At 39.5% G+C, this 20,745-nt stretch overlaps 2 protein-coding genes across 2 annotated transcripts; both read right to left on the bottom strand.

Moving 5' to 3' along the window:
- Positions 1–1,064: 1,064 nt before the first annotated feature.
- nkain1 (sodium/potassium transporting ATPase interacting 1) lies at positions 1,065–8,916 on the bottom strand. The gene is made up of 8 exons (XM_026930141.3): positions 8,661–8,916; positions 8,134–8,435; positions 6,046–6,183; positions 5,722–5,802; positions 4,002–4,199; positions 3,666–3,726; positions 3,467–3,548; positions 1,065–1,215 (listed from the first exon to the last, which is right to left on the bottom strand). Exons 2-8 carry the CDS (start codon positions 8,200–8,202, stop codon positions 1,206–1,208), a joined length of 639 nt encoding a protein of 212 aa, XP_026785942.1. The 5' UTR covers positions 8,203–8,435; positions 8,661–8,916; the 3' UTR covers positions 1,065–1,205.
- Positions 8,917–14,147: 5,231 nt separating this feature from the next.
- On the bottom strand, positions 14,148–20,702 carry snrnp40 (small nuclear ribonucleoprotein 40 (U5)). The gene is made up of 10 exons (XM_026929670.3): positions 20,446–20,702; positions 19,015–19,144; positions 18,457–18,550; positions 17,562–17,727; positions 16,383–16,505; positions 16,173–16,293; positions 15,984–16,066; positions 14,681–14,742; positions 14,497–14,600; positions 14,148–14,396 (listed from the first exon to the last, which is right to left on the bottom strand). Exons 1-10 carry the CDS (start codon positions 20,554–20,556, stop codon positions 14,347–14,349), a joined length of 1,044 nt encoding a protein of 347 aa, XP_026785471.1. The 5' UTR covers positions 20,557–20,702; the 3' UTR covers positions 14,148–14,346.
- Positions 20,703–20,745: the final 43 nt, after the last annotated feature.

The following is a 20,745-nucleotide window of genomic DNA, read 5'->3' as shown; positions in this document are numbered from 1 at the left end:
GAACACATTGAGAGTCCTGGTATGTGAGACATTATTTACCCAAATGGGACCACATACTGTAGATGTTTCAGTTTTTCTTTTAAAGAAATACCTACAAATATGGAATATTCTAAAAAGAGTTTATTCATTCCAACAACTCCCACACCCTCAGTCTCATTATTCCCAGCCTCAGCCATGTACATGAATATATATATATATATATATATATATATATATATATATATATATATACACATATTCATTGTAAAGTGGTTTACAAATAAACAATTATGGCTACTCACATTCATCCTAGAGTGGACCAGAACATACTTTTAGTCCACTCACACATACACTTATGCACATTCGAGTGAGGGCCACACTAATGTACATCCTCTCTACAATCTTTCTGATATTTACATGCAGAAAATCCTACGACATTCCCCAACTACACAACTAGCCAATCTAAAATTTTCACCTAAAACATTACACTGTATTGGCTTAAGTCATAGTATAAAGAAAAAATGTTCTCTCCCTTACACACACACACACACTGGAGCTGAAGGAGCAGCCCAGAAAAGAGTTCAAAGGTTACCTGGGTCATGTTATCCTTCCCGCAAATAACACTAAACATACACAAATGCACACATGGCAAAAGGATCTGAGTCCTCACATCTTCCCCCACAAAGCTTAGGCAAATAGGCAAAACAATGGCATTGTCAGTTACTGGTTTGCCTGCCTTTTCTCCCTCCCCCACAGGCCACGGGCAAATGTACATTGTCTTCTGATCACAGACAATATTATATGTACTTAACACTAAAAAAAATGTCAGTGAGGACTTGGGGGAAAAAAAAGGACTCAACCATATAGTGGAAGCACACCATAATCAGAGCAGTCAACTGCAATGCTCTATGGCTTTGAAATTGAACTGCATTCTGTGGAATAAATCATAACTATCCATTTCAAATTTGCTAAATAGTTTGTGCACTTTAAATTCCTAAGTACACAGAGACATACACTACATAGTGTGGCAGTACAAGCTTTCACCCACAGCCTTTCTCTCACAGTGACTCACTGAATGCACAGTGTCTGTGCTGCAGTTTATTTTTCTGCCAGCAGAGGGAGACAGTTTCAGAAACACAGACAATTTTATAGAACTATATACTGTAACCCACAATGCACCGGACAGCATCTCTGAAGAGTTCTGCTTCGGGAGCGTTCGCATCTTCCTACCCAGCCCTGGACACAGAAATAAAAAAAAAAATCAGAAGAAATTAGACATGAACTACTCATTTTTCTAAACTAAAGCACCATCATACAATGCATTAAAACAAAGGTCTTCACTCTTATCAAGACAGTGTTAGTCCTGCTGCGGGTTTTAATTCCAGCCAAACAGGAGGCACACTTAAAGGTCTTTAAATGACCAACAAGAATATATTATTAAACAAGTAGAAATAAGGCAAGAAAATCCGCAGCTAGACCAGGCCTTTGAAAAGCTTTAAAGAAGGAGTCTCTAAGCTTATGTGCAAAGTTACGTCCAGCTGGTGGAGTGTGTGTGACATCAGCACAGTCAATTCAGCTTACACTTTTCATGGCCTGTGTCAATATAAATGTAGTTTAGCAAATCTTTAGTATTTCATCATTTCTAAAGCAAGCATCCAAATAAATGAAAGAAAGAACGAATTCATAATTTTTTTGATCTAAAATGCAGTTTTAAATAAACAAACTTTTTTTTATAACAGAAAACAAATATATAGACATCCATAAAGACAAAAAAGCAAATAAAATAACTGACACAGTTCAAATAAGTTTCACAAGCCCATATCACAATGCTGCCAACAAAAACTAACGACGTGGGTCAGCAGTGAACTCGTGTGACTGTCCACTGGACATTCTCAAACAAAAACTGCCAGCACTGGGCTTCTAGTTCTAGCTACATTTCCACCAGTTTGAGAGATCACTGTAAAAGGTACTGCATCAGTGTGCAGTCCAGCATGGAGGAAGTTATGAATTAACAGTATATGACTGGTTAGCAGCTTGGTAAACCAGCTTACATTGGTTTGTGATGAAAATCTCGTTGTCAAAGGAGTTTAAATTGTTACACAATGACAACACAATTATGAATCTATGACTAAAAGAAAATTATCAGAAGATTAATAAATAGCATTTCTCTTCAATTATGTTGTGCTTGTTATTTATGAGTGTATTTCATTTTTACCTGACTTCCTCCCAATTTTTGTCATTTGCCACCCACGACCTACTTCTCCCCTATCATAAGACAGCTACCAACTAGCGAGGGTGAAGGCTATGACATGTGAAGTAAGCCTCCGCATCTTTTCTAATTGCTGCCTGTGCAATGTCACAGGCCAATCAAACACACTAGGAGGAAATCATGTAATATCCTCTTTCATATAAATGGGTTCACAGATGCCCATGATTGGTTAATGTTGCTCTGATTGACAAGTGAGTAATGCCATCCCTCCCACCTAGAAAACACTGTATCTTGGACTCCTGGCCACGGATGTCTGTAGCATCAAAGACTGGTGAAAAGCATTTTCTGTTGCATCATCTGTTTTGTTCTTAGAAGCTTAAATGTCAAAAACATTACTATGTTCATTTTGACAAGGTTTTTTTAGGTTCTTTTATTCTGTGTTAATGAGTAATCGGAGTCACAGTATGCCTAATCAATCAGCAATGAACAGTGCTGTTAGCCCCGCCTCCAAAAACCATTGGTACTGAATTGGTACTCAAAATATGGAATGGAAAAAGCTCAGTTCTTATTTTTTGGTTCCCGAAAGTTCTAGTACTTTGTGCACTTGAAATAAAGACTCCACTAGTAATTTGTGGTATTTGTCAAGAATTAATTAGGGTTAGGCTAAGAACTCCCTGCTGAGCTTTACACACATCATTTAAACAGGGCATTTATTCGCGTGCAGAGGCTATTTAATCTCATAGGAACTGTGTTCCATTTGACACCGATTTGCATCTTGCGTCTTTTCTCCCGTCATATGAGACCTGCTCATAACACTTCTTTCAAGGAAAAAAAAATTCTCCCTCATATTTTATTATTATACGCACTAGCCCAAAAGAAAAATGTGAAGTCTAACCAATGCTTGAGTACCACAGGAATCTTCACACAACATATATTTGCTTCTGGAAGGCTTTAATGTTCATTGGTGATGTTATCGTCAGTATACAATTTAAATGTTTTTGAAACTCTGTTGTTTAACACAGCTTTTATTTCTGTCTCTCAAACTCAACATGGGGTTATTGGCTTTTTAGGAAAATTAGCAGATGGAGAAAAACTTCTGGAGTATTCTCTTATGCCTATTAAGGATAGAAAACTAATGAAAATATTAAGTCAGCTAACTACTTGAAAGCTTTTCCTAAGGCTGTTAGCTGGCTTTACACTGTTTATCTTACTGCATATGAAGTTAAATTGCCCAAATATCCCATATATCTTCCTCATAATTTTAATGAGGTTACCTACGTGTAAAGAGGCTGCAGCTGTAGGTGAGAACTCTTTTGTGGTGGCTGATACCCATACGAGTCAAACCCACCGATGAAATCAACTGTGACACACAAACACACACACATACACACACAGTCAAAAAATGACGAAAGCTGTTGTGGGCAAGGTGTTAAGAAAGTGCATCTAAACCAAACAGTAATAAACTGTTAGTACTTACAGCTGTCCTCATCATCCAGGAAGACTTTGCTAACATAGCAGGCATATACAAAGCCAAAAAGCTAGGACAAAAACAGAATCGAGTCAAAGACGTTGTGTTTTAGTGTGATAGGGGCATGGGGTATTTATTTATTATTTTAAAAATATTATAAAAAATGTATTTCAATCTAATCTGTATAGTTTTAGAGGCTGAATGTAGAGAAAACAGACTAATCATCCATTCTATTGTGTAGCGTTTTACACCGACTTGTACATATTACAGTGCACTCTTTTATTAAAGTCTTTAATGAGCTGATAAAAAAGGAAAATGAAAAAAAAAAAAAAAAACACCACTCACTGCGAGGAACACTTGCAGGGCAGAGCTGACCACCTCTATGTACTGGTAGTCCAGTAGGCAACCACTGACCGTGATCACATGATGGTCTTGTGGAGCCAATGGGGAGTCAGGCACTGTTGTAACTAAGCAACCAGGCCCATTCTCCATCCACCAGGAGCGATGTAAAGAGGTATTAAATGTCATCAGGAAATCTCGATCCTATACATAGATGTGGGGGAAAAAAAACATATGTATGTACTGTGTATTGTTAAACAAATAAGTACATCACAAAGAAACATCTTGATTAAAACTGTCTGGTCAATACACAAATGCTACAAAATCAATTTCACAGAGTCAATTTAACCGATATGCATAATTTCAAGATGAATAATGAATAATTTGGTATCAATAAAAGAAAATGTAGTCACTCCTTTCAGCTCTGCATGTGATAATGGTTCTGAGAAAGTATATGACCTTAATTTTCCCACTCAGCTTCTCAGAATCTGCTTTTGTAATGTATATCCTGTTATATGTGCAGGGTATAGACTGCCCCCGGATTTTGTACATTGTTTCTGGTCATTTTCCAGTGATGGACTTGTAAGTGCTGTAACTTTATAATAAACCACAGAGTGTCACTTGAAATTCAAGCATTTCAAAACATTTGAATTGAGGCCTTACAATTAATGGATTTTTCAAGAGAACTAAAAACAAAATGTCCCCCCTCCCCGTCAATGACAGTGACACTAGACATTTGCGTGCATCTGTGAGCTCATGTATGCCGAGGAGGGCAGATAGTGCTTTCCTCTGAGTGTACTGCGCTACCCTGTGATGCAGCAGGAGCAGCGGTTTGAAAAAATGAGGTGGCTAGCTTCAAGGGTCTTTGAGGAAGCTCGTGTTAGCCTTCACCCAGTCAGTAGCTGTTGTCTGAAAGGAGGCAGTGTGTATCAGGACTGAGATATATACTGTATGTAACATTTAGCTTCTTTGGCTGAGATGAAGTGGGGCTACAGCTGGTTACACCTTTATATAATAATTCCTACCAGTGTAAAGTATGAATGTGAATGTGTTCACTCACTCTGAAAAATCCCCAACTGTTCTTTATCTGGTCACCTTATACCTGCTATTAATATTTAATAGTGTTATATCTGTGATTTAGAACTCAGTAGTAAGTAGTAGTGATTCTCAGTGTTCTGACATCCACTCTCTTTTTCTCTCACATTTTTCATTTAGACTTTCATTAAGATTTTCCCGCCCCAATGGACATGTTCAGGTTATATTCAGGCACGATGGCAGACACTTATGCAAATGCCTGTACCCGAATGCCTCATGTGTTCTCTGATGGACACAGAAGAATAAACCAGGCTTTTTTTTTTCCAGGAAGAAGACACCAGAGCCCTTGCTTATTGGCACATCTTTTCAAAGTTAGTGAATTTTCAGGTTTAAAGTTCTAAATGGCTGAAATCAAATTTCCTCTTCACTTTCCTGCATGCATTCGAGTGACTGGCAAATTTTATTCATGTTCATCCTGGCTGCTTCTAGCTTACTACAGCCTGGGTAAGAAGCCTAAAAGTTGCATCTGTCTGACATGTTCGATTATTAGTGTTTAAATTACTTAATTGTTTATATTAAATAGTTGGCGTGTGTGATTAAAACAGACCCAAACAATACAAGTGCAAAACTTTAGTACTTCAGGTAAATAATAAGCCATAATAACTAAGCTAATCATTCTTCTCTTATTTACCTGAGACAGGTGGCCCACCTCCAGGTAGAAGCAGATAATGAAAGCGTTCCAGCCAACCCAGACCACTAGCCACACTGCATACTGAACACACATAAAGTAAACACACAATAGTTAATATAAACCACAAAGCACTAGACACGTGTAGCAGAGAAGCAACTCAAAACACAGATTCAGATAAGTACAAGTCAAATAACAAAGATGCTTGGGCGATTTCTATTGTACGTTCTACTCAGTCAACATGTGCAGGTGTGCACGTACCAGCATCTGTGTGTATGCAGGCGTGCACTTACCAGTATCTGTGTGTGTATGCAGGTGTGCACTTACCAGTATAAGATATCGTGAGCGGACCTGCACTGTCCCGAACACTCCCAGAATAACAGCCAGGATGTGAAGAAAGTTTGCCAAGATGGGAGCCCATTGATAGCCCAGGAAATCAAACACCTGCCTCTGCAGCACAGCCAGCTACAAATACACATATGCACACATGCATAAAGTTAATGTACACCAACCTGTGGCAATAAAAAAGCACTATAGTAAAGTATACATAACTGCACTAATAACACACATTGACTTGTCAAAGAGCAACTGTCTTCTTAATGATTAAAACAGTTGACAGCAAAAATCTGTATTTGCTGTAAAACCTGTCTTTGTTGTAGATCAATTGTAAATTAGGGATGCAAACATTTGCACTCAAGTGTATTGGCTCTAATTATATACATCCATCAAAATGTGGAATAATGATGTTCAAAAGCTGTTGACTAGGCCATCTGCGAATGAATAATTAAAGAGCCTGACATTCTAGCTGCCCATTTTTGAATGCTTTGGATTGTTCAATCTTAAAAATAGATAAGCTATGATGTAGCCAAGTTGACTTGTTTTTTTGTGCCTCACATATACACAAATAGTGTAACCTCTCCTTCCTGGCTCCTTAAAGCAGCCTCTATGACAGACTGTTGCAGCACAGACCTGGCCTACATAGCAGACCCAGCATTCTGCCCAGGACGGGACGTCTGGTATTGTTGGCTCTCATTAACAGGTGAAGCTCAAGCAAGCTACAGGCATCCAAGAAACAAACAAGCTGCTTGGCACAAGTTTTGTGGATCAGCTAGGCAAAAACAGAAGCGGCACAGAGCAACTGTACAAAGAGTGTCAGGGACACTGGCAAATGTCCCACAGTGTCAGTTGCAAATACATTCCTGCTTAATCAACACAACAGTCAGTCAGTAGCATCAGTTCACAGCTGCTCAAGTGACATTTTTTTTTCTTATAACTATATATAAAACTATTGTATGGGTGATGTATGATACCATAATTGCAATTCAGTGCAAGGGGTTTAAAACTGGCAGTCTGTCATGCATCTATTCTTACCATAACTAATCAAGCATCTGTGGACTGCACAGCCAAAATGAGCCGTAACAGGCCAATAAAACACGGTCATCCATTTAGGCCAGGGGCAGACAAATGCAATGGGCCCTTCACACACACATACACACACACACACACACACACACACAAGTAATCCCACAGCGCTCTGCTGCAGCTGTTTCCATGGAAACTGCCTGGAGCCCCAGCCCACAGCCCTATGAGAAAAGAGCCCCTACCTCAGGAGATCCCTCTTTGCCACATGCAAAGAAAACACACACTGATCTGGGGCATTAAAAGTTTCCATGAAATCCATTCTGGTGACACCACGATTGTTGTTATGCTACCGATATCAACATTCTGAGTCCTGGCCGATACCTGACACTGATCCAATACTGACGTCCTCCAAGCTTGTGTTGCTGATTGATGCGAAAGATGACAGGCCTGACGCCAGTGTGCACCGACCCCTTAAAAATCACAGCCACTTCTCAGCAGGTCCATCTTACTTTTGGAACTACATTCCTTTTGAGTTTGTGTCACTGTAATTACTAAATAATGCATACTAGCTGCTAAAAAAACATGCCAGGAAAGTCTGTGTCATGTTAGTCATAATCCATTTTCACAGAATAATATATGGCAGTTGGATGAGATCAGCATCTCAGACCACATTTTCATTTATCTCATTTCGGTGACGCAAAGTGACTTAGAATTGAGACAGGATGCAACTGAGAGGAATACTGAGAGTTAAAAGAGGGTCTTAACCCCAGTGGTAGGTTGGTGGTGCTGGGATTTGAACTCACACCCTTCTGAGGAGTAACCCTAAGCCTTAACCATTGTCCTAACACTGATACTCTGTATCAGACTTTTGCAACTGTTAATCAGTCTGGGCAGAAATATTAACTAGGAGAGGATTTTTTTTTTTCCCTTTAGACTGACAAAGCCCACTCCCCACCTCCAATCACAGTCACTCACTCACTCAGATTCACTTAGACACAATTGGGTATGGAATGAGTGTGCAGTAAGGGAGCACAGCACAAGGCGTTCACCTACCAGCTGCAGGGAGCAGATGACCACCAGCGTGCACCTCCCGTCGCAGCGGCCCATGCTCTCGCGCTTCATGCACGGCTTGGGCCCCGCGAGGCGCCGCGAGAACGACGGATCTCCGTTGAGGTCCAGCGTGGCGGCTGTTTACCGTTATTTACACACCCAAACCGTCAGGGAGCCCAGCGGGCTGCAGCTGCGGTTCCGTGCGTTAATCCTTCAGCGCTGTTGATGATCATAACCGCACTTGAGCCGCGTCTCCGGGTGACTTTTGTTCTCACGCGGAGCCGACCGCAACGGGTCAGCCACGCCTTCATTCCGCGCGAGGGGAACCAAGAAAGCACAAAGAACAGCACACACGCGCACACAGACACAAACAGGGAGCATGTTTAACTTGCACAAATGAGCATCATATGATATGCAATCACACGGATAGTGAATAAAAAGGAGGGGGGAGGAGGAGGAGGAGGAGGAAGAGTGTAAAAATACCGCACATGAAATCTGTACGAGGCACAAAGCACTCCTTTGTCACTTACCGCGCGCGCTGTCCGGCGTCTGAGGAAAAGCAGGCCAATTTTACACACACGGATTTAGCTCAGACTGAACCTCCCTGATGAGCATCCCTCCGTACCGCTCGACTCTTTGTCAACACCGACAGGAGGGCGAGAGAAAGGGATTATGGGTGGAAACCAAACCCTCGTGCAAGTTTAGCAGCAGTCCGCGCGGGGGAGTGCGCCTCCTTCTCCTGCTCCTTCTGCTTCTCCTCCTCCAGCCAGGCGAATGAACACAAAGGAAAAGAGCATGGCTCCATCCCTAATGGCACCCTACCCCCTATCTAAGTGAAGGCTGTAACACAGTGCATGAAAGAATGGCCTCAAATGGAGAGTATTATATGTGCAAAGGGAGTTGGTCAGGATTCAGCCTAAACAGTATAAGCTAAAAGGGGAAAACTGCTCTACAAAAAAAAAACATGTAGCACCAAGATTAACTTTCTGGAGAGGACAAAGTTTTGATGCACAAATACTTGTTTGATAGCTATACCTTTTTATTAACTGATAAATACAGGACAACTTGAGTATCACATGCTTAACATGCTTTATTCTCAGTATACAGTATGTTCAGGATGATTATTAAAGAAGCTGTTTGTGATTTTTAGATCCACAGTGGTGGGAAAGCTTCTCACTTAGGATGGGAAAAGGGTGGCAGGGAGATTTGGCACTGTATGCTGCATTTTTGTGAGTGTTTTTTTTTTTTTTTTTTGTCTTGTTTTTGTTCTCATATTTGTTATATCATAGTTAACATCAGCTGTGGGTTAGAGATGACTAATTTCACTTATAGGATAATACATATCTACCTAGTACAGATGCTTCCGTTCATAGCTGCAGCCATCTTATTTTCTTCTTAATTACATCCTTTCCTGCTTTTCCAGCACGGCCATTACATTGTTTAACCAACTACACACACGTGATTCTGGGGAAATTCCAAATCTGTTAACAAAGAGTTTGGGATAACCAGAAGCTTTTTTCCCCCTTAATTCATGCAAAATATGCCTTGAAGTTTCTCCTGGGGCGGCTGGTATAGATGGGCTAGCAGGGCGATCCCCCCACCCCAAAGCAGTCCCCCCCGCTGGCTTTCAAAGACATAAAAAAGACCTCAGTATAAGGTTTCATTTTTGGCCTTTACATCAGATTATTTAATGGTAACAAATGCTTTAAGGAGGATTTTGTGTTTTTTGTGGAATCAAGCACAACAGCAACACCAATGGTAATAAGTAAAATGCACAGAATGGTATCAAGACGCAATCCTGGGGCTGATTCTTTCTAACCCAGACTGTACATTCATGTGGCCTGTCAGGCCTGTCACACAGTCACTTAACATACAAATTAGTTTAATGGTTAATGGTTAAATTAATAACATACAAATAAGTTTAATGGTTTTTGGTTTGAAGGGTTACAACTTTTCTGTTTGCCATCTTTGTTATTTGGTGGAAACTCAGTAGGCCATTATGGACCTGAAACACTATTTTAAAATTACTAATCCAGCTGTCTATCTGCCTTTAAGTGTGTATGTGTGTGTAATAGTTTGCCCAACATCATTCTTATTATGCCATTGATGAGACCTTCTGATATAATGATTTGCTCATCCCTAATAGTTTCAATGTCAAGCTATTGATATATATTAGATTTTACCCCTTCTATACAATATTGCAACTAACCATTACTGAGTTTCTCTATATTTACTTCTTAAAAATGTTCCACAGAATTGCAAGCTTGTCAGTTATGCTACATAAAAATGTAGCACCATTTATACTCATGTAATAAAGGAAGGTTAATACGTGAACTAGAAATCCTTCCACAACATTAATGTGTAGGTAATAATATACTAGTTCAGTCTTTTAATATAAAATACTACAATTCTGTAGGCTACTCTTCTCCACTTAATTAATGTTGCTGTATTATTAATATTGTGCTATAATAATATGCTGTAATATTAATATTGTGCTATAATAATATGCTGTAATATTAATATTGTGAGCTCACTAATATCATTACTAACAGTGAAAGCAAATGGCCAAGCTGAGTCCCTGATCATGGATTTGACTCAAAGATTAGAGTCCACATTGTGCAACAAATATATAAAGTCCAGTTTAAATAATGGAAGGTTAAATAAATGATTTTCTCCCACCTGTGAACAGTATAGTACAATTTGTAAGCCTGCTTCTCGGAGAAAGAGTGAGTTTTGTCTGCAGTCTGTGATGATGCCTCCCTTGAGCGTAATCCTGCCCCACTGGATCAACGTTGAGATGCTTATAGACATCAGTGCTAGTGTGGGCCCTAATGAGTGACTGTGACACTATTACTGTGGCATGTGTAGCTCTGTTCAAAACCGACACAATACGACGAGAGAGACGCTCTGACATATTGAACCATGAACCAAAGGAAGAATACCCACAACTTCCTGACTACAGACAAGGCAGAGTTATCACAAGTGCAATCTGCAATACACTTTCCTCAACATGCTAGTTTGTTTCAAATAAAGACTAAAGACCCTTCATTTCCATCTTTTTATGATCAATTTTTTAATATACAATTAGCTTTCTACTGGGCCCACCATACATAAGAAGGCCTAGCATAGTGTTATTGCACTTTTTTTTTTTTTTTTTGCCATTTAGGTATCTGTGTCATGGGGCAGTAATGCCTTCCAAAAAATCTACTATTAGACTATTAGATAAATAGACTACTATTATGCAAAGTCTACCTGATTGATTTATGTTTTTTTTATTCCTCTTTCATTTTTTGATAAATGTGTTTCATACCTCCAGGGTTTCACCCATAGTAATAAAGTATGAAAATAAAGGAACAGCAGCACAAAAAAACATCTTGACAATAATTTAGTCTCAATGATGAATGCAAGATAAATGGCTTAAGAACATCATAATTATTATAATTACAATTATTAACTGTGTGCAGCTTGATGCCATTCCACCACCCTTTCTTTTGGCACTGGCATTTAGTTGTTAAAAAAAAAAGACTGTGTATGAAAACACAGAAACTGCTTGTTCTACTGCTAGAAAAGTTTTACACATGATTTTTCTTCATTGCAGATTGTAATTGATCTCATTTTCAGAGCTCGACTGATGATGGCTTTTAAAGTTCACTGTGAATGTGCACAATCCATCCTCAGACTATTGAAAGTTAAATAACTGTAATATTCTTTCTTGAATTTGAAATTGGCTTTTGGGTTTAAGCTTTCCTCCTGGAAGGGACTCCTGACAGAGATATATATTCAGAAAAATGGGCACGCAATCTAGCACAGAACAATCTAGAACAGAGGTTAGAAATAATATGCAGAGGCGTAGGTGAACAGATCCAAAATCTGTTCCGAGGACACGAAGGAGGTTGGAGGCAGTTAAAGAGGCAAAGAGTGGACACACAAGTTATTAGAAAACATTTATTTCATATTCATAAAGAAATATGCAAACATTTCAACTGATATACAGTGCCTTGCAAAAGTATTCACCCCCCTTTGCCTTTTTCCTATTTTGTTGCATTACAACCTGGAATTTAAAGGATTTTCATTTGGCTTTTATGAAGTGGATCTACACAAAATACTCCAAGTTGATGAAGTGAAATTAAATAATAAAAAAAAAAAAACTCATTTCAAAAAAATTTTAAAATAAAAAACTGAAAATTGGTGTGTGCATTTGTATTCACCCCTTTTGCTATGAAGCTCCTAAATAAGTTCTGGTGCTACCAGTTAACTCAAGAAGTCACATAATTAGTTAGATTAAGTCCACCTGTCTGCAGTCTAAGTGTCACATCATCTCAGCTTACTTATATACCTGCTCTGAAAAGCCCCAGAGTCTGCAACACCACTGAGCAAAAGGCAGCATCAAGCAAGCAGCACGATGAAGACCAAGGAGCTCTCCAAACAGGTCAGGGCCAAAATTTTGCACGGAGCACCATTAAATCCACCATAGCAAAGTGGAAGGAATATGGCACCACAGTAAACTTGCCAAGAGAGGGCCGCCCACCAAAACTCACAGACCGAGCAAGGAGGGCATTAATTCGAGAAGCATCCAAAAGATCAACAATAACCCTGAAGGAGCTGGAGAGCTTCACAGCAAAGACTGTAGTGTCTGTTCATAGGACCACTATTAGCCGTACACTCCACAGAGCTGGGCTTTATGGAAGAGTGGCCAGAAGAAAGCGCTTGCTTTTCAAAAAAAAAAAAAAAAAGGAAGAACGTCTTGAGTTTGCCAAAAGACACACGGGAGACTCCCCAAACGTCTGGAAGAAGGTACTGTGGTCAGATGAGACTAACATTGAACTTTTTGGCCATAAAAGAAAACGCTATGTCTGGCGCAATCTCATCACCCCCAGAACACCATCCCCACAGTGAAGCATGGTGGTGACAGTATCATGCTGTGGGGGTGTTTTTCATCAGCAGGTACTGGGAAACTGGTCAGAATTGAAGGAGTGATGGATGGTGCTAAATACAGGGCAATTCTTGAAGAAAACCTGTTTCAGTCTGCCGAAGAGATGAGACTGGGAAGGAGGTTCACCTTTCCAGCAGGACAGTGACCCTAAACACACTGCTAAGGCAAAACTCAATTGGTTTAGGGAGAAACATTTGAATGTGTTGGGATGGCCCAGTCAAAGCCCAGGTCTCAATCCAATAGAGAATCTGTGGTCTGACTTAAAGACTGCTGTACACCAGCAGAAACCATCCAACTTAAAGGAGTTGGAGCAGTTTTGCCTGGAAGAATGGGCAAAAATCCCAATGGCTAGATGTGCTAAGCTCATACAGACATACCCAAAGAGACTTGCAGCTGTAATTGCTGCAAAAGGTGGCTCTACAAAGTATTAACTTTGAGAGGGTGAATAGTTATGCACACCCAAGTTTTCTGTTTTTTGGTCTTATTTTTTTGTTTGCTTCACAATAAAAAATATTTTGCATCTCAGAAATTGTAAGCATGTTGTGTAAATCAAACTCATTTGAAAATCAATTTGTTTAAATTCCAGGTTGTAATGCAAGAAAATAGGAAAAAGGCAAACTTTTGCAAGGCACTGTAATTCTGTTTTCCCATTAGTAATATCCAAACATGTAAAAAGGCCAAATTTGTTACTAGGCTCATGAAGGAACATGTGTGAAACCCACTTAATGTCTTGTTGCTATAAATTATATTGGTCTTCTTCATGGAATGCAAATCTGCACTTAACTGTCCTTACAGTATCCATGCAGTGCTTTAAACACTGAACAAAGTGAAAATAAAAACAGTCATCAACACAGCTGGATAAATATTAATAGCAATCATACAGTGGAATGTACATTAATCTTGTATGCCGGGAGATGACTAACACAGACTGTCCAACAAATGCAGTTCCATTGTATGCTACTGTTAAGAAATAGTTTGGCAAGGTCTTGTTTTCGTAACTGAAAAGAATTCCAGTAAGCCCAGCTGACCAAGACAGCAATGAGAAGTTGATATTGATCAGAAATAAAGGAAACACCAAAATTCATTTATCCAAAAATGAGTTTATTAAAAGCATAGAAAAGGAACTGAACATTCTATCCACGGCCAAGGACTGTCTCAAAATTGAATTTTTCTGTTTCTCAAAATCATTAATCCCCACCCCTACCGCCATGCTCTCTCGGGCACTCAGACACACACACACACACACACACACACACACACACACACACACACACACACACACACTACTGAATTTCCCCCATGTAGAGGCGCTTATCACTGGATCCAGACAGCACTGTGGAAGAAACAACATAACACGAAGGTAAACACAAACACTCTCTAAATTTCCTCTGTGTTAAAGATAAAAGGCCAAAAAGAATTGTAGGCGTATTTACCAACGGGTTCCTCTGGATGGAAGGCCACCTCGTTGACTGATCCCGCATGACCAGGAAGCTTATAAAGGATTCTACGAGAGGTCGTGTCCCAGATATACACAAACCTAAAAAGCAAACATGCAGAATTATACACCAATCATTAATCTGAATGCTCATATACGCCTGTAAGCACACATGGTCTTACCTGTCAGCGGAGCCTGCCGCTATCTTACTGCCATCTGGTGACCAAGAGCAGCGCAGAAGATTCTTTGGACAAAAGAAATTCATAAAACATTCAGTACATGCATCGGTTTTCACAACTTCAATGGCACAATGTGCAGTCGCTCATTAAGACAGGTGATCTCAAAAGAATGGAGAAGATAATACAATGGTAGAGTGAGTGAGAAGAGAGATGAAACACTGTATCTAATAAATACAGGTGATGCGTATCTGGGTAGCGATCACAGCTCTTCAAGACAAAACGCGAGTGTAGATTTTCCTACCCTTAATGTTCTATTCGCCTGGTTTTCTCTGGACATACACTACCCAATCAAAAGTGGACAGCAGATCAAATATGTATATTTGTCATTGTTTTAATGACATTAATTTGGTTGAAATTTGTTGCTACAATAACTGATACATAAATAATGTACACATACAGGATTTTTTGGGTAGCTACCTAGTACTAACTGTATACTAATTAGTTTTGCAATGTAATATTTGTGTTACAAACTACTTATTTATAACCAGTGACACTTTTAATGTCATTTTTGACATTAAACGATTGTAAAATTCAAAAAACAATAAAAGATTTGCATTATTTTAAAAAATATTTCCAAAGGCAAATGTAAATAGTGAAGTAACAACAACTAAATCTAAAATATCTTTGAATCAAAATCTATTATTAATAAGTACCTTTTTCTTAAAACAAGCAGTTTTACTGAGAATTATATTGTTTCCCCAAACAAGTAGCTTTCATTTAAAACTTAAAAGGAGAAACAGAAAGGAACTCTGTTTATTTGGGAATTGTAAGAAAAGCCTCCTGGGTGATTACCCTCATGAAGCTGGTTTTGTTTTATTTAACACACTTATTGGCCACTGTATAATTCCATATGTGTTATTCATTATCATTAATCATTATACTGTAAAATAGAATAAAGTAATATAAATAAAGCTTTCTCTAAGCATGTGTGTCCAGATGTTTGACTGCTAGTGTACAACATACTACTGGCTGTTTATTGAACACGTGCAAATCCTTCAATATGCATAAAAAAACTCTGTTGAACTTTGCATTTAAACAGTGTAATATTCATTTACACAAAAAAACAATTCACTTATGTGTAACGTGTTCTATCTACTTTACCCAAATTTAAGATTAGAGAATATATATCACCCAACCACCCTGTATAACACTAAACTGTGTTATTTTTGGAAAAACGCAAGAGATAATTACACAACAAGACAGAAATGCTATCATTACTGCACTTTTTCAAGACCGCATGAATTACCTTTTCAAAATTGTGGACATTTCCCTGGAAAATCTTCACACATCTCTCTTTAGGGGCAAATGGACGGATATCCCACACGCGCACTATATCACAGAGGAGAGAATATCTTAAAGAGGAGTTAACACATAGTATTTTAGTCTCACACTCTGATCCTGCATCTCTGTCCCTCACATGCCAAACGCCACTCACCACTGTTGTCCATGGAGTTGGACAGTAAGTAGGATCCCTCTGAGCTGAGACTGAGTCCCGTCACTGAGTCTCCATGTCCCTGCATGCTGTAAATCAGCTTATTCTGTCTCAGGTCCCATACCTGCAGCAAACACACAAGGAAAGTAAACCCGCTGACAAACACAAACCGAGGCAGTGTGTGAACAGGTCTGTGACACACGGATTCTCTACCTTGATGTCATTGTCGATGCCTCCTGAGATGATCTGGTCACTGGTGTCGTTAAAGGTAGCACTTAGAACCTGGTATGTGTTTTGGAACGTATGAACGGACGCCTTCTTCCTGATGTCCCACAGCTGAAAACCAAGGAACCATTAATTCTTGACCAAACATTTATATTTACTCAACATAAACATAATACTGCATTTATGATCAGAATCATCAAAGTCCATTCATTTTATTACATGTGTCATACGGAGTATCCACTTATTAGAACCTGATTTATGTTACATTAACACATGTAGGTTTGTCAGAGAGTATTTCATCTAGGTTTTGTTTACACAGTAGGGCAAATCTAATTTATACACAGGGTCATACTGCAAATTACAAGGGACCAAATCCAATTTTTAGTCACATTTGCTACTTTCTCTGTGGAGTATGCTCAAGTATGTATTTGGTGCAAATAACAGGAAAATACTGTTTTTGTCCACACAGTTGTTATTGCCACGCATTTCTTTCTTTCTTTTTTTTTTTTCCCCATTTATACCCAATTATTCAGTCATTTCCACCCACTAGCCAGTTCTTGCCTATTCTGTTGGGAGGAAACAGATAAACACGCGCTTCCTTGTAGATATGGTGCACCAGAGATTGCAGCTGAACACCCTTGGACGAGAGCACTATCTGCCCTGTTCTGTATACGTGAGCTCTCTTCCATCTGCGTTAAGCTAGAAATACTCAACAACGCAAGAGAAAATAATGCCATCCTTCTCAGACAGAGAGAAGGGCTAATTAGTCTCTTCACTCTCTACTCCAGTCCTCAGATGACTGTAGCATCACTGGGATTTGTCTCACTGCAAATTCCTGGTGTCCGAACATTAAATGACCAACAAAAAAAAAAAACAAACAAACAATGAAATCTGATTTGATTGGTCCAGAAATCCAGAAACACTGGAAACTTTAATTAGATATAATCACATAAAAATTGAGAAAACTCAGATTTTACTGTTTTGTCAAACTGCAGGAAAAAAAACCCAAAAAAACAAAAAAAACAAATCTGATTCAACCTGCCCTCTCGATATAGCCTGAGCGATCCCTGCCAGTGTACCACAAAATCACAATGATTTGAATGATCTCATCCCATCCAAAATCCTTCTCTCTCATCACCATGCAATACTGATTTCTGTCTTATTTACCTTCACAGTTCCATCGTCACTGCCAGTGCAGGCCAGCTGTGGACCACGGCGAGCAGGAAAACAAGAGTTTACAAAGGACGTGTGGCCTTTCAGTCGCTTCACACGTTCACCCGTCTCGCTGTCCCACACACAAACTGTCTTATCCGTACTGGCTGAAAAGAGCAGACTGGGGGAAAAGCAGACACAGACAAAGACATCTGAAAAGGTGTTCAAAAAGCATCCTGTACTGGCAGTGTTGACTTACACAGTGCAAAAAGTGTGTGTGAGGGGTGGGAATGAAAACAGCCTCATTTAACACTTATTCATTCATCAGAAAAACAGCAATAAAAGTGCAGCAATTGCAGAAATCATATGAGCCTACAGACTCGGTGCAAAATAAATATTAAATAATTACACACAAAACCAGTGTAAAAAAATTTGTGAACCAAAGCCAAATTCAAATTTGTGGATTTAAATCTTTTTCGTTTGGTTTCCCACTGCAACAATTTTCATGTGCACCAAAGTGTTTGCATGTGTACAAGTTCTTTGACTGGTCAGGAATTTGGCAGGGTGGCTTTGTTGGCCACTTCTTACTGGTTTTCATGATTTTTCCTCTGCGAATCATGTATTTTATAAGAGAACAGAGAGAATACCATCATTAATAACTGCCAGTTAACAGTGTGTCAATATTATTCAGAGTTCTGCCTGCACTAATGGCTCTATTTTTAGACCCACTGAGTTGGTAAACAACAGAATTCGATTCAAACGGACCAATACGTGAAAGCACCCTAAATCTTCACCGGCCCTGGTCACAGAACCTGATCTCACAGACAAGAGTCCAGATTACTAATAACACGATCAACATAGAAATCAGAGCGATTTACACAAGTTTGTATCCATTCCTAAACATACAAACCTGCCGTCTGTATTATAATGAAGCTCCATTACAGCTCCGGTGTGGCCCTTTAGTGTGGCAAAGTTTTCACATTCTCCATACACGTTCCATAACACTGGAAAAGATTTAAAAAATAAAAAAAACATCATTTCAGAAATACTTCATATATACAGACAGAAAACTGAATAGGCAATAATATGTGAAAGCCACAAAATACATGCTGGACATGGCAAAGAATTAAAAATCCTACTAGCCCTCAAAATTGTATATAATTTTATAAAATTAAATTATGAAATAACCGCCTGCCAAGAGGACCGCAGAGTGGACAGACTTCACTAGAAGCACTAGTTTTACTCAGCGTACTGAAAACACCATTAACTGTAGCTTCGGGCAATTAAATCTTAGAAAGTGAACTGAGCCCTGAGCAGAATCAGCGCTTTGGTAAAACTACTTTATGTTTCCTATTAAAAGGCCATCCTGAGACGTTTCCACTAATGCATTTCCACAAATAAAAGGAAAAGCAAAACAACTATTAACAAACTCAGTGGGTTTTTCAGTGCACTCAGTGAAATGTCGTACAGATGAGGCGGTCGTATCCTGCAGAAGCGAGCATGGAGCCGTTCGGGTGAAACTTGCAGCAGTAGACTTCTCCCTCATGGCCAGACAACAACATTATAGGAGCCTGCAAACTGGAGCTGCGTGGAGGACCCTATGAAACCAAGACACACACGCAGAAAGACAATCCAGCATATTGTTCAGTTAATAACGATCATTTCTGCATCATCAATTATTAAAAACAATTAATAGGCTGACTGATGAGCTTGGCTAAATTTACCTAATTGGTTAACAGTGGATTTTATTGAGGCAGGTGCATTAAATTACAAGCTCCCCATTCATGCATTTTGTCAGTCTTTTTGGTTGCATAACATGGTGACATGTTTTAAGGATGCACTGATCCCATAAGTCCATTATCTGTGCAATATCAGAACCACACGTAATGTCCTGAATAACCGTGACCTGTGTCAACAAGCTTCTGCTGGCAAGTTATGAGAAAGGTCATAGGACTATTTGTGTCCTGTGTTCACATGCAAGATCTGTGTTTGTGTTGTTCAACAAAATCTAAAGGTCCCTGGTTGGTTCCCAGGTTTTCGGCAGCTAAAGGAGGACACTTTAGAGGTGGTGTTGGCTGAACGGTACAGGCTCTGGGTTACTGATCAGAAGGTCAGGGGTTCAAGCCCCAGCAACCCAAGCTGCCCCTGTTGGGCTCTTGAGAAAGGCCCTTAACTACATCTGCACCAGGGGCGCTGTATCATGACTGACCCTGCACTCTGACCCCAGCTTCTTTACAGGATATGCGAAAACATTACTGCATTTCACTGGCTCTGTACTTGTATCCTGCACAATGACAATAACATTGAATCTAATCTAATAATAAAAAAAAATATATCAGCGGATCAGCCCAGGAAATGACAAATACACTTCAAATCTCACCTGATCCAGGGTTGGATCTGTATATTCCTAGCATATTTATTTATTTACACTCTAATTTTTTTTATATTTAGTCACTCAATTTATATGACTAAGGACCAGCTTTACTCTGATTCAAAGATTCACCCATGTAAAGGCTTTGTAGGTTTATGATGTACACTAAAAGCCTGTTTTCTAATTAAAAATAAACTACAATCAGACTATTCTGCTCCCAAATTGCCTCAATAGCTATGATACCTAACAGTATAACAATATGTGTTATTATATAATCGTGATGTTAGGATTAAGCAAAATAATCGTGATTATGATTTTGGCCATTATGGTGCCTTGTTCAAAGCATCACACCTCCGGCTACGTCCAAAATCGCCTACTGTCCTGCTAAACAGTGTGCACTACAGTAGTAGTTGCCCGGCTAGATACCTCCTGTTATAAAATCATTTACATGCCTATATGTAAGACAGTGGAGAAAGACAGTTTTTTCCCTCGCAAATGCATTAACCCAGTCAGAAACACATGCACTACCATGGTAGCGAGTTGTTGGGACTGAGCCGCGGCCACCAGCTCGGTCCTCGGCCTCTTCACCCCCGCGGGAACGAGCGCCATGTCCGCGCCGCGCTTCATGGCTTCAATCATTGTTTACAGCGGCTGCAGTTCAGGAAACAGACAGAAAAGGAAGGATTTATCACAATTTCTCTCGTGGCAGGAGTTTGTATGAACTAAGCACTCCACCATCCACTATCCGCCATTAAGCTCTCGCTCAGGCTCGGAGAACACTTCCGCTACAGTCGACGTTTTCTCATTGGCTCGTTTACGCTGTGAACG

The sequence above is a fragment of the Pangasianodon hypophthalmus genome, chromosome 23 (assembly GCF_027358585.1).
Source record: "Pangasianodon hypophthalmus isolate fPanHyp1 chromosome 23, fPanHyp1.pri, whole genome shotgun sequence".
Classification (NCBI taxonomy): domain Eukaryota; kingdom Metazoa; phylum Chordata; class Actinopteri; order Siluriformes; family Pangasiidae; genus Pangasianodon; species Pangasianodon hypophthalmus.
This window is presented reverse-complemented; position numbering and strand designations above follow the sequence as displayed.